The 15,206-nt window shown below is 31.7% G+C and overlaps 1 protein-coding gene across 1 annotated transcript; it reads left to right on the top strand.

The window, feature by feature from the left end:
- The first annotated feature begins 11,064 nt into the window (after nucleotides 1–11,064).
- LOC131172536 (putative disease resistance protein RGA3) lies at nucleotides 11,065–14,821 on the top strand. Its single transcript, XM_058133509.1, has 3 exons — nucleotides 11,065–14,205; nucleotides 14,422–14,576; nucleotides 14,663–14,821. The coding sequence occupies exons 1-3, from the start codon at nucleotides 11,199–11,201 to the stop codon at nucleotides 14,819–14,821; spliced, it is 3,321 nt and encodes a 1,106-aa protein (XP_057989492.1). The 5' UTR covers nucleotides 11,065–11,198.
- The last annotated feature ends 385 nt before the right edge of the window (nucleotides 14,822–15,206 follow it).

Genomic DNA, 15,206 nt, shown 5'->3' with positions numbered 1-15,206 from the left:
TTTTCCAAAATGATCCCCTTCAGTTACAATAGCTATTATTTATACAGCCACCAGCTCTTCCCATAATTGTTCCTATCAATTACAACCTTCTTAGCAACTTTCAATTCTTCAACAAACTTACACATACAATCACGCTTCTTATTCTCCTTATTAGTATAACAGAGTCCTAGTGGAACTCAATTGTACAAAAAAAAAAAAAATTTCCATTCTCCTCGCTAGAATTGCATTGCTGCTGATGCCATTCTTTTTCGGCAATCCTTTGAATGATAGCCATGTAAAACTCGCATACAATAAAGAAAGGATATGGTGGGGAGGGAGGTTCTCCACTGTAGAATTTAAAGTTGGAGATGATATCAAGAAAATGACTGCAATCTGTTTATTTAACAAGTTGCTCTAACACAAGCCATGAATATAAACTGCTGAAATTCGACATTTCTTAGTAACTCATCATTTCCCTGTGGATTTACCTAGTCAATTGGACTGATGACATGAGTCATTTGTCAAGGGTGAAAAGAAGAAGACTGCATACAGTTGTTAATCGTTGGTTGTTCCCAATTGCAAGAAAGATGTGGAAATTCGCCTTCCATTTCTCACATCCCAAATATTCAACTTGTTTGGGAAAGAATTCAATTTGCAGGATACTGAAGGATAAGTTGGTGCTTCTCTCCAATTCGCAAATTATAATTATTTTTTCTTCCGAACTTATATGAGAAAATTCTCACTCTGATTCTATTGGCACAGGATAATGTTAAGTATTCCATGCTCAACAAATTTAGCCACTCTATGCCTTGGGAAAAGATGACTAAACTGACTCAACAAGCTAGTGAGAGGCGTCCCAGGACAACAGTATTTTACATCCCTGAAATTCTAATAAATTTTAAAGTGTTCAACAAATGCATATGGTGCTGAGTGCATTAGCAAGTCATACTTCTATCCATTGTATTCTTCATTGGACAAACCGTAAAAAAAAAAAAAAAAAAAAAAAAAAATATATATATATATATATATATATATATATATATATATATATATATATATATATAATTTTACACGAATTATTAATTTTAATCAATTTTAGTCCAATTCCAAACTTTAGGACATGTTTAGTATGGCGTAATCAAAATTGTAATATAATCGCAATTATATTATATATTTAATTACGTTATTTGGTCACATAAAAAAATTTGATGTAATGGAATAATTATTACATAACATAATTAATCATATTTAAAATAATGTAATAGTTATTATATATAAAAATAGATATAATCATAATTTTTTATTTTAATTTTTTATTTATTATCAATATTATTACCATCATTACTATTCAGCTATCACTGCTCTATCACCACTACCAGCAACGCCACTATAATCATCAACATCAACATCATGTTATCACCATTGATATCACTAACACTTAAACCTCATTATACACCATCTAGCCACTACTACCACCATCATCTAACCAATGTTGTCACAGCCACCACCACTACTTAGCTACCACTACCACTCAACTACCAATCACTGTGACCATTACTACTTATTAATAAATTAAATATTAAAATAAAAATTATAATTACATTACACTATTTATATTTTTATTTGACAACCAAATAGAGTAATGTAATAATAATTATATTACATTACATAATTAATTACGTTGTATATATTATATTCTACCAAGCGTAACCTTAGTGTTAAGGGATTTTGAGCACTGATGTGGCATATGACATGAGCAAAATAATATTATTTTGAATGTTGCTACTTACATAGCGTGAACTAAAACATGATTGCCGATGTGACAAAAATATTATTTGTCACGACACAAAATTCTGTGTCGCGACTGGTGAATAATTTAAATATTCTTAAATCATGTCAGTCTTATCAGAGTATCTTGAATAAATATATTGTCACTTACTAATCCCAAAAAAATAAATAAAATCTAAATAACAAAATACTGAATAAACATTATAAATATCCCATAAGTAAACTGTTGAGTCTCTACAGATTTCAAATAAAAAACTTAAACTGTTCAATAAACAAAACTAATTATTAGCCCAAGAAAATATGAATTCGGGTATACCATGAGAACAAATCAAAGATTGTCTCTCTCTAGAGAATGGACTGAATATTTGAATTAGCTGCAGAATTCTACTGATCTGAAATAGATAACAGACAGAGAAAACGTGGTTTGAGCTAAATACTCAGTGAATGATAATTATAGCACACAATGGAATAGGAATAGATAGACACTTGATTAATTTCACAATAAATTTTCTATTCAATAAAATCATGCTCATGCTATCAAAATTATTAATAAAATAATTTCATAAAACATATATATAAAAGAAATTCATTTAATAAAAATTTTATGTTACAGTACACTAGGGTGATGATACCCCACATTACCAATGGTCAGATGGTAAGCGCGCTACCAGATATTATATACGTTCCTCCTCCTTCACAGATATCAATACATATGATACTAATGCAAACCATAAATTACAATGATGCATGACTCAACAATGCAACCTAATACCGTGATTGTCCACACGGCGGGGCCAGCTAACAGAAACAGATACTGGGCACAAGTACCAATTCAAAATAGAAAATCAATTTGTACAAATCAATCAAAATCAATAAAAAATTTCAGATAGAAAATAATAACTGATAGTGCAATTATAATAGTTTATTTCAATAATTTTAGAGAGTCAATAAGATCAAATCAATCTCAAATAAATTCAGTGTAATATATCAGTAAATTTTATAGTCAGATATCAATCAATATAAAGACATTAAAGGCCTATTCCCGGAATTCTAATGGCTCTAATGCAAAGATAATTGACAAAATCAATTATTTAATCAAAATCGAAATAAAATTCAATAATAAAATAAAACTCTAGAAAATTACATGTAAAATATTTGTTAAAATACTGATTTAAAATTTCATTTAATAATAAATTTAATGCTAAGAAATTTTAAAATGGTGTCATATACTATAATTATCACTCACCTGGAACCTCCAAGACAATAGTTATTTTCAATGGAAAAGAGACAATTTCAACTGATAGATTGAATATTCGAATATCCTACATACCCAAAATATAAAAGAAAAATATCAACTAATAATAAATAATATAATAATAATAACATATATATATATATATATATATATATATATATATATATATATATATATATATATATATATATATATTAATAATTTAACTTCAAGGTTATTGTTTATCAGTAATCATAATTAACCCAATTCAATAACAATGGTCAAAGAGAAAAAAAAAAAAAAAGAATTTCTAGAGTAGTTGTAACAATTTAAGGAGAAAATAAAATCAAATTCACCCATTATTGAACAAAGAAAGATAATTTTTTACTTTAAAAATAGAATCTAAGGTGATGAATAGAGAAGTAAGAATTTATGAATTCTCTGTGCACATCAAATTATAAATCATAAATTTATATATATATATATATATGTAACAATAAAAAAAATATAATAAAAATACATGTTGAGAGTATTTGGTATAAAAAGAGGTGACAAATAGGTTTTAAGAGTAAAGTTTAGCAGAAGAAATGATTAGAGTATATATATTTGAAGAGTTCTATTAGGTGTAGAATGAGATAAGAGTTATTATTGAATTGGATTGTTTAAATTACGGATATATATTTAATTTCAAAAATAATATATATATATATATATAAAATAGATAAACAGATCATCCAATAAAATATATATTTTTAATAAACATATTAAATTATTATTAATTAATTAATATAAATAAATAAATAAATAGATAAAATATTAGATTTCCACACAATTATTCATCATATTTTCCAAAGTTTGGAGTGTTTGATCGTAGCAGATATAGCCCGTGTGTCCTGAGGTGGACCTCCAAAGGCGGAGATCGACTTCACACCGAATTAATATCTATGCTCATGTCTTTGTTAGAATGAATTTGGATTAATTCAGGGAGGAAGAAGCCTGAAAATGTTAGTTCGGAAATTATTATCATCCGGACGTAAGTCCTTTTTTGGAGTAAAAGATTTTACAAGAATTTAATTCATTTAATTTTTTTTTATCAAATTTTACGTTTAAAATGAAAGAATTCCAATCTTTTCTAATTTAAAAAAAATTATTTAAAAAATATATAAATCAATCATGAGTATGTGAGAATTCAATTAAATTTTTTCTTATAAATAATTTAGTTTGAATTATGATTCATATAAGAAGTAATTTATGATTCATATAAGAAGTAATTAAGAATAATTTAAAATAATTTCCCATTCAGGAACTTTGTTTCTAACAGTAACAGGATTAACAGACAGTTTTTCCTCTGTTTTCTTTAGAAGATCTTTTAGAACCGCAATGAACTCTGGTTGATTATCTTCTAACTCCTGTTGTTTAGGTTTTGAAATTTGAGAAGGTTTTGAAACTGGATCTGATTTTTTGAAAGTTTTTGGAGTTTTAGAAAACGGATATGAAATGTTATGCTGTTTAGCATATATCTCAAACCAATTAAAGAAAAGAATATGAACTTTGTATTGGTATATAAAGTCATAATATTCCTTTTGAATTTCTTTCCTTTGATCATTGAAATTTTTGAAAAACCACATTTGCGTTTTATGATTTTTAGGAGAATAAAAATCATCATGCAAATATTGTTTGTCTACTTCAAATTCTTTTTCAAACACATTAAGTTCATAGTTTACATTTTCTGGAATGGCTGAAAAGGTAGGAGAAGTAAGTTTTGACTCTATTTGGGTTTCAACCTGAACAGACTCGTTTTGTAAATTTGTATAAACTGGATGTGGAACATTTGTAGAGCAATCTACGTTTTGTAAAGTGGATCTAGGTATTTCTGAAATAGAAAACCTAGAAGAGCTAGGTAAGTCTGAGGTAGAATACCTAGGCCGAATATTTTGTATTCCAATTGGTTTTGTAACAGGCAAACTAATGACAGAAGGTATATAAGACACTCTTCCTATGTCAATAGTACTGGATGTTGAGGAATCATCTGGAAACCTAAGGCTTCTGTTAAAGCTAAGGCTGACTCTTCCATCGTCATACTGGGTTATTTGCCTCAGTTGAATGTTTGGCTCAACTATTTTTAAAGATTCTGGTTCTACTGCACCTTCTAAGATCCATTCTTCTGGTAGGGTTATGTCCTTCCACTGGATAGATCTAGGGATTACAGTGTTGGATTTTGTAAGATCAGTTTGTAAAAACAAAGTTTCTCCTCTTTTACTTTGAAACTTATGTTTTGTAGCAAAAGCAGAAACAATAGCTTTGTAATGGATTTTGTAAATCAGTGCAAGAGGAATAGATCCTTCAAGCATTTTGTAATTGTGAGTTTTGATTTGTAAAACAAGGGATTTTGTAATATTACTATCGTTTAATGAAACAGTAAAATTTGGATAGCAATCAAAAGATAGTGGTCCACTGCACAAACTAGACTCGACTGAACTAAGCAAAGAGTCCTGGAAGTTTATGAACCTAGTATCTCTAAGAACTGCTAGGATTGAGGTATTCAATCCTTCTTTTATAAGTGGTTTAATTCCAACTTAGACTAAACCTATATGGATGTATTTGTATTGTTTTTCACGGTTTTTTTGTAAGGATTTTTGGGACAGAAGAGAAATCGTCTCAAAAGGTTTTGTAATCTGAAGATCTCTTTCTTCAGTTTTGATCGTGAAATCAATTTTGAAAAAATTGAGTTTTGTAGTCTAATAGATCTGATCCTTTTGTACTTTTAGAATTTCCCAATTATCTATACATTTTTTAAAATTTTCGATTATTATTTCTTCACTATTAACTATCTTTCTCGACTCAGAGGATGAGGTAGAAGAGTTTGAAGAAGAAAGCATCCTCTGAAAAATTGGATTCATACTTAAAGAATTTTTCTAGGTTGATCTTTTGAGTTAAGTGAGGTAATCGCCAAAGGAATCACTGCCCTAAACACGCCCTCTCGGCTACAAAGACGGGACTTACAACCCAGGCCTGTTTACACCTCTAAAGAAGCTGTTTTATCACCTTAAGATCATCTTACCAACCTCTAAAAAATGTTTAAATGTGAATCCGAACCTTAAATAGAACCTTTTAAATAGAATCTTCCCTGTGCTCACGATACCAAGGACACACCGGGATCGAAAGGGGGATGAGCTAACAGGGAAGAAGCAACAATCTAGATCTTGAACAATATATAAACAATTAAAGAAATAAACAAAATGCACAAGAAAGGAAAATCATCAGAAATGAAAATTAAATTTGTAAATTAAAGATTAAATATATATATATTCTATAGGCGGCAGAGCCAGTCCGTTAAGAATATATATACTTAACAAAAATAAAATTAAACTTGAAATTTAAATATGAATATACATGTATATATTCAATAGCCGGCAGAGCCAGTCTGTTATGAATATATATACGTATATTTATGCAGACCAGGCGGTTGAACCGACCATATGCATGCAAAATAAATATAAAATTTTGTAAAAGAAATTGAAGAAAACTTACTTCAAAATCTTATAAATTTTGTAAGATTTGTACAAAGGTTTTGGAGATGTAATTCCGGGTAGGACTTATAAAGGTTGCTCAACACATGAGATTCCTAAGGTCTACTACAAGGAAGTTACAGGGTTTGTAGGTTTATAGGTGAGGTAGAGGTAGGGCAGGATGGGAAGTGAATCAACCTTCTTGCTCCTTTCTTCACCTCGGGGTGAAACTCCTTCAAAACCTTCTTCGGATTCTCTTAGCTTTAGAAGCTTGAAAGGGAGAAGCTTGGGCTCAAGAAGCTTGAAGAATGGTTTGAACTGGCTTGAAATTGCCTTGGATGGGTGCCTCCTTATATAGAAGTGTCCAGGGGCAGTTTTGTAATTTTGTAGGTTTTGAACAGTGTCTGCCATTTGATGCTTTCACGTGTGAACAGTGCTTCTTGTCTCCTTCACATGTGAATAGTAAAAAGTGAACAGTACAAGATATGACAGGTGAACAGTGTCCTGTCTGGTTTTGAAATAAAGGAAGAGAAAAAGAGAATATTACAAAAGTAAAAATGATTACAAAAATTAAAATAAAAGGAAAATTTTGCCGCCATAAATTTCTTTTGCCGGTCTTTTCTTTTTTTTTTTTTTTTTTATAACAGATTTTGTATTTGTGAAGAGGTACCACAACCTTCTTCATCATCATCTCCCAAGTCTATGATGGGTTCTGAATCAGAATTGGCTGCAGAAGAATTGGTTTTTTTTTGCAATAATTGTTTCATTATTGCAAAATATTCTTCATCATTTTTAGCTCCTGCTAATCTTGCCATGGCATGTGATCTTTGGGCCAAAAATAATTGATTTGAAAAGTTTTGTATAGGAGTTGGTGGAAAAAGGTTTTTTCCCTTAAGCCAGGTTATTACTTCTTGGTTTGTAATTGTTTCCGGGATATTAAATGAATCCCACCATTTTATCTTGAACCTTCTGATGATTGTATTCAATCCATCTTGGGGTCGAAATTCAAAAAACCAGATAAGAACCCAAGGTAAAAAGAATTTTGAAGAAAGCAAGAGAAGAGGAGGAAACCTTTTCTCTTTAGGTGAGGGTTTGTAATGGTTTTTGAAAAGGTTTAAACTCTCTGATATTTCTGGTGTAAGAATTTCAGGTAGTGCACCAAAATACTTCCACCATTGAGCAAACCATGAAGGGGTTTTGGAAGGATCAAATGTTTTTTGGAAATAGAATAGCCATGAATGATTATTTTTGTGATTTTGCATGAGAAAGGTATTGTACCATGCCTGTTGGTAATCCCAGTAATTGAAATGTTGGCAATGGTCAATCTTGTTTTGAAATGATAATGGGAAGATTTTTGGTTTTGTAAGTTCTTGCCCCCAATCAGAAGGATTAAGGACGTTTTGAATGTGACAGGTTGAATAAGCCGGATCAGCATGGTTTTCTTTTAGGTAAAAATATTTGAATTTTGCTGAGCCAATGAATTCAAGGATTACCTGGTAGTAGGATTGGGTCTTGGTAAGATCCCATGATTTGTAATGCCATCCTTTTGGGAAAGCTTTTGAAATTGCAATAGAGGCGTCTTGGTGTAGAAATTCATCCTCTATAATCAAAACATTTTGAAAATATGTTTTTGTAATCCATTGTGAAGACTTCTTTTTTAATTTTGTCTGGGACAAAACTATTTGAGAAGAATTTGGTTGAGAAAGACTATTTTGGAATTCGATTTGTAAAATCTCATTTGCTTGAGAAATATTTTGAGAAAGGGTTTTTTGGGAGGAAGATTCTCCTTTCTCAAGGGTTTTGGAAATGGTTTTTGTAGATTTATCTTTCTGGGAAATGTTTTGTAATGCCTGAAGAACTTCAGGAGGTTTGGATAGTGATTCTATCCATTTTTGAATCTGGCTGTCAGTTTCTGGAGCCTGAGATTCAATATATTTTGTATGATCTTCTTCTTCTTCTGCTTCGGCTATGTCTGCCCAAGTTTGTATAGGCTTTGCAGAAGAGATGACTGGTTTTGTAGGGTTTGGTTTTGTAGAGGCTGAGGCTTCAGCCTTGGTATTTTTCTTTCTGGGCATTGGCCTGTTTTGAAAAAATTCTTTGGTTAGAAAGTCTGGGATAGAATTTGTATCTCCTTTTATAAATTCAATTTCAAAATAAAAAATACTTAAAATTGCTTGCTATCGTGCAAAAATTTATTTTGATGCAAGATTTTTGAACATCTTTTTGCAAAACTTCTTTGGCTGATTTGTAATAAATTCTAAGCAAAAATTTTTTATTTAATAAATCACTTTGAAATTTTTGTATGCACATGACAATTGCAAGAATCTCTTTTTTGATGGTAGAGTATTTTTTTTTACAATCATTCCAATGTGCAAAATGGAATTGAACTATTTGTTCTTTTCCATTTTGAACTTGTTTTAAAATTCCACCATAACCTAACTCTGAGGCATCTGTCTCGACTACCTTAGGGGCTAATGGATCTGCTAAATGCAGACAAGAAATGGTTTGGACCTGTTATTTAATATGACAGATCACTTCAGTGTGATGATCTGTCCATGGAATATGGTTTTTCTTTAACCTATAATGCAAGGGTTTTGCTAGACGGTCAATATTTGGACAAAAATCTAAGACATAAATCAAGCTACCTAAGAATCTCTCTGTAGCTGGGTTTTATCTAAGATTTTGTCAGGAAATTTATTTGAAAATTCTAGACTTCTCTCTATTGGAGTAATGGTTCTCTTTGGACAATATGAGTGGACAGTCATGCCTTTTGTCCTGAAAAATGCCCCATCAGAATTCCAGAGAATTATGAATGAAATCTTTAATCCACATTCAAAATTTTGCATAATCTATATAAACGATGTTCTTGTGTTCTCGGAGTCAATTGAACAACACTTCAAACATTTAAGAACATTCTTTTCAGTTACAAAACGAAATGGCCTTGCCGTTTCAAAATCAAATATTTCTCTCTTCCAAACTAGATACATATATATATTCCAGATAAATGAACACGAGGGTTGATATTAAAATTTAGCTTCAAAGTTATTGTCTATCAGTGATTGTAATTAATCCAATTCAATAATAATGGTAAAAGAGAAAAAAAAAATGAATTTCTAGAGTAATTGTAACAATTTAAGGAGAAAATAAAATCAAATTTACCCATTATTGAATAAAGAAAGAGAATTTTTTACATTGAAAATAGAATCTAAGGTAATGAATAGAGAAGTAAGAATTTATGAATTCTCTCTGTACATCAGATTATAAATCGTAAATTTATATATATAATATAATATAATAAAAATACATGTTGAGAGTATTTGGTATAAAAGGAGGTGACAAATAGGTTTTGAGAGCAAAGTTTAGCAGAAGAGATGATTATAGTATATATATTTGAAGAGTTCTATTAGGTGTAAAATGGGATAAGAGTTATTATTGAATTGGGTTGTTCAAATTACAGATATATATTTAATTTCAAAAATAATATATATATATATATATATATATATATATATATATATATATAAACAGATCATCCAATAAAATATATTTCTTTAATAAATATATTAAATTATTATTAATTAATTAATATAAATAAATAAATAAATAGATAAAATATTAAATTTATTCATCATATTTTCCAAAGTTTGGAGTGTTTGATCGTAGCAGATACAGCCCGTGTGTCCTGAGGTGGAACTCCAAAGGCAGGAGATCAGCTTCACAGCCGAATTAATATCTATGCTCATGTCTTTGTAAGAATGAATTTGGATTAATTCAGGAAGGAAGAAGCCTGAAAATGTTAGTTCGGAAATTATTATCATACGGACGTAAGTCCTTTTTTGGAGTACAAGATTTTACAAGAATTTAATTCAGTTAATTTTTTTTATTAAACTTTACGTTTAAAATGAAAGAATTCCAACCCTTTCTAATTTAAAAAAAATTATTTAAAAAATACATAAATCAATCATGAGTATGTGAGAATTTAATTAAATTTTTTCTTATAAATAATTTAGTTTGAATTATGATTCATATAAGAAGTAATTAAGAATAATTCAAAATATTTTTATTTTATTATAAATGATTTTTTTGCGTTAATTAAAAAAATTAGAATTATAAAATTTCAGCTTATGGGCTGGAGCCCAGCTCAACATGTTCAATTGTGGACTTGACCCAAAATTTAAACTATCCTAGTCCAGATTGAATTTTTTTTTTTTTTAGAATATATCAATTTTTAGTTTCGAATTATATCAAATTTAAATACCAAAGCCCATGCTTAATTCTTCATTAAGCAAAGGAGGACAATTTCACTGCTAAAGCCCAAACATTCATGTTCAAGGATTTGCACATTTAATTCTTCATATTGCTTTCAATGTTGAACAAAGAATAAAGCAGAAAACACTTGCTTCCCGGCAGAAAGAAAGGCATCTATTATTCACTGCTTTAATTCTCTTCTTTAATTATACTGCTTTCAATGATAAACAAGAAAACAAGCATAAAAGATTGTTTCTTGCCTTGATTAAATACTTACATCCTACCAAAGGGAAAGGTATAGATTTCAAATGTAATGCACAAGAATTTAAGATCCATAGCTCTTAATAAATATTTTTTGCCATTCCTCCCCATGTCTTCACAGCATTTGCCTCTTTCGCAATCACAAAATACATCTATCTATCCGCCTTTTTTTTCCAAAAATGGCCGAAGAAGTTCTCTTCAACATTGCTGGAGACATCATCAAGAAACTGGGTTCTGGAGTTCTCCAACAGATTGGGCTGTGGTGGGGTGTCAACGATGAACTCGAGAAACTCAAAAGCACACTCACCACAATCCAAGCTGTGCTTCTTGATGCAGAGGAGAAGTCTGCCTTGAATAATCAGGTCAAGCTCTGGCTCGGAAAGCTAAAAGAAGTTGTTTATGATGCTGATGACTTGCTGGATGACTTCTCCACCGAAGCTTTGCGTCGCCAAGTAATGGGAGGAAATAAAGTCTCGAAGGAGGTATGCCTTTTCTTTTCACCATCCAATCGAATTGTTTATGGTTATAAGGTGGGTCATAAGATTAAGGCAATTAGGGAGAGGCTGGATGCCATTGCCAAAGATAGGCAAGACTACCCCCTTGACCTTCTGGAGCGCTTCAGAGAGGCGCCATTGTTAAGTAGGGGAAGGGACCAAACTATCTCATATGTAGGTGAGGAAGAAGTCATTGGGAGGGAAGATGATAGAAAGGCAATTGTAGATCTTTTATTACACTCCACCACTGAAGACAATGTCTCGGTCTTTCCCATTGTAGGGATGGGAGGGTTAGGAAAGACCACGTTAGCGCAATATGTTTATAATGATGAAAAAGTCAAAACTCATTTTGACCTGAAGTTGTGGGTGTGTGTCTCTGATGTCTTTGATCTAAAAGTAATAGTAGAAAAGACATTAAAATCAATCGGAAAAGAGCTAGGAAACTTTGAGTTGGATCAATTGCAAGCACGTCTTCGAAATGAAATTAGTGGAAAGAAATATTGCTTAGTGTTGGATGATGTTTGGAATGAGGATCTTAAAAAATGGCTTGACTTAAAGGTATTATTGATGTGTGGTGCTAGGGGAAGTTGGATCTTGGTAACCACTCGCTCTGAAATGGTTGCAAAAATAACTGGTACATTGCCACATTATCCTCTAGAGGGCTTAGCTCTAGATAAGTCTTGGTCTTTGTTTAAGAAAATAGTGTTTAAGGGAGAAGAGCCAAAGAGTCCTAATGTGAAACCGATTGGAGAGCAGATTATAAAGAAATGTGGTGGAGTTCCCCTTGCAATAAAGACAATTGCAAGTATTTTATACTTTAAAGAAACAGAAGGAGAATGGTTGCGTTTTTTACAAGATGATCTTTCCAATATAGCTCAAAATGAGAATGGTATTTTACCAACACTTAAGTTGAGTTATGATCATCTCTCACCCCATTTGAAGTATTGTTTTGCATATTGTGCATTATTTCCTAAAAATTATGAGATTGATGTGAAGACACTGATTCATCAATGGATTGCACATGGATTTATTGAGTTATCAAATAAGAGTGCATGCATTGAAGATATTGGGATTGAGTATTTTATGGATTTATGTTGGAGATCATTTTTTCAAAATGTGAAAAGGGATGGATTTGGGAATATTCAAAGTTGCACAATGCATGATTTGATGCATGATCTTGCAACTTTGGTTGCTGGGAAAGAGATTAGCATAATGAATTCTAAAGAAAAAAGTGTTGATGAAAGAGTGCGTCATTTGAAATTGGACTTTCGTTTAGATTCATCAGACATAATCCCTGTTGTTTTAAGTATTCCGAAAAAATTGAGAAGTTTTATTTTGCCACATCAAGAATTCTATGATCTTGATGCAATTCGTATTTTTTCAAACTTTAAGCAGTTGCGCGTCTGTGGTATGCAAGATTGTAGAATGACAGAAGTGTCTAGTTCCATAGAAAGTCTAAAACATTTGAGATATCTTGATGTTTCAAAAAATTCAGAAATCAAAGCACTTTCAAATTCTATTACAAACCTACAGAATTTGCAAGTGCTAAATGTCTCTGGCTGTCAATATCTCAAGGAGTTGCCTGAAGATATTAAAAATTTGAGTAATCTTAGGCATTTATATTGTCATAATTGTTACTCTTTGACTCATATGCCACGTGGGCTTGGGCAACTGACTTCACTCCAGACACTGACATGGTTTGTAGTGGCAAAAGATAGTTCAATCTCAAAGAATGTTGGAGGATTAGATGAACTGAATAGCCTCTACAATTTGAACGGAAGTCTCCAAATTAGAAATTTGGGATTTGTGAAAAATGGGAAAGTAAATCCTAATTTGGAGAAGCTGCTTCTTCAATCATTGGTTCTAGTATCGAGTCGATATGGTGATGCAAGGGCTGATGTAAATGGTGATAGTGAAGAAATGGCACTGCAAAATCTCCGACCAAATTCTAATCTTAAAGAGTTAAAGGTGTATCAGTATGGAGGCAGGAGTTTCCCAAGTTGGCTTTCTTCCCTCACAAATCTTGTCCATATCCTGTTAGTGCGTTGTAGCAGTTGTAAGCATCTTCCAGCAATGGATCAAATCTGTTCTCTTCGAAAGCTAGAGATTGGTGGTCTAGATGATTTAGAATACATAGAAATTGAGGGACAAGGAACATCATTTTTTCCATCTCTGAAGTATCTCATTATAAAGTATTGTCCGAAGCTAATGGGATGGCAGAAGAAGAGGGATGATTCAACAGCTAAGCTAGCCCAATTTACGTTTCTTTCCCAGTTCATTTGTCATAATTGCCCTAAATTGAGTTGGATCCCTCAGTTTCCATCTCTCAATGAAGCACTAGAATTGAACAATGTAAGCTTGCAACTTGTGCAGGAAATATTCACACCATCAATCTCTTCTTCCTCAACCGTTCCTCCTTTCTCTCAATTGAAGACGCTCATGTTTTCTCAATTAGCAGTCGAATCTCTACAGCCATATGGACTGCAGAATCTCACTTCTCTTGAGAAACTAACAATATTTGATTGCCGAAACTTGAAGTCTCTACCTCAAGAGATGCGTTCCCTCACCTCTTTACGAAAATTGCATATTTATGGATGTCCTATATTGAGGAGAAGATGTGCAAATAAATATTGTGAGGATTGGCCTTTAGTTTCTCACAAATTTTATCTGAAATTTTATACTGATTCTTTACGTACAGGACATACAACATAGTGATGACGAAAGGAACGCAAGTTTACAGTATGCATAGTGAAATTCTAATAGATTGGAAAGTGGTGAACAAATAGAGAGGATGCTGAATCCATTGGTAGGCCATACTTCTATCCATCTTGTTCTTTTTGTTATGTTATTCAGTCTTCATTTTTTCTTCCTTGGATATTAAAGTCTAATTTTGTCTCATGTGGAGAAGTTACTATAGTGCGTTTTAATTTTGACTCTGTTGTGAATGAGATTTCAAATCTCTTGAAGGCCTTGCCGCCAGTGGTGATTTCCCATGTTCTTCATGAGGCTAATGCTGTGGCTGACTCGTTGGCTAAGGAAGGACTTGCCCGTAATTCAGATCTGGTTTCCACCCTCTGATTTTTTGCAATTCTGATTTTCTTTCAATCACTGCTTGCTTTCTGCAGCATGTGTTTCTTGGTTGGTGCTAGTTGCTGTTGGAATCTTTTCTCCTTGTGTCGGAGAGTCATCACTATTTTGCGTTGTGGCTTGGGATGTTCGGTTGTTGGCCTAGTGTGGTTTGCAGTAAGCTATTGTTAAATCTGGTTGAGTGCTTCTGTTTCTTGCTTGTTTTATGCTTGCGATTCTAGTCTTTGCTTTCCTTTCTATTTTAATTGTTTGTCTTGGTGTTTGTATCGTTCTACCTAGGTTTTTTCACTTAGCTCGTTTCTCTTTAGGTGGGTGTATTGGGGAGCCCTATTGGTCTGGGTTTAGTATGAGTTACAAGCTAAGTTTTTCCTAGCATTTTATTAATAAAGTTCTTGCTTATAAAAAAACCAAGGTGTCATGGCAGCAATTGATGCATGCATTTTAGATCATCATTTAGGTGTTATTTTTGCACATAATTTACCCTTATTCATAGCTATTATTTTAGATATTAGTATATATTTAGTCAATTTTACAATTTTCACATTTCTTAGTTTAATTTTTGGAATTTATTTGTTTTGTAGGTTGAATCTGGAGAAATTTGATGAA

The sequence above is a fragment of the Hevea brasiliensis genome, chromosome 14 (assembly GCF_030052815.1).
Source record: "Hevea brasiliensis isolate MT/VB/25A 57/8 chromosome 14, ASM3005281v1, whole genome shotgun sequence".
Taxonomy (NCBI): domain Eukaryota; kingdom Viridiplantae; phylum Streptophyta; class Magnoliopsida; order Malpighiales; family Euphorbiaceae; genus Hevea; species Hevea brasiliensis.
This window is presented reverse-complemented; position numbering and strand designations above follow the sequence as displayed.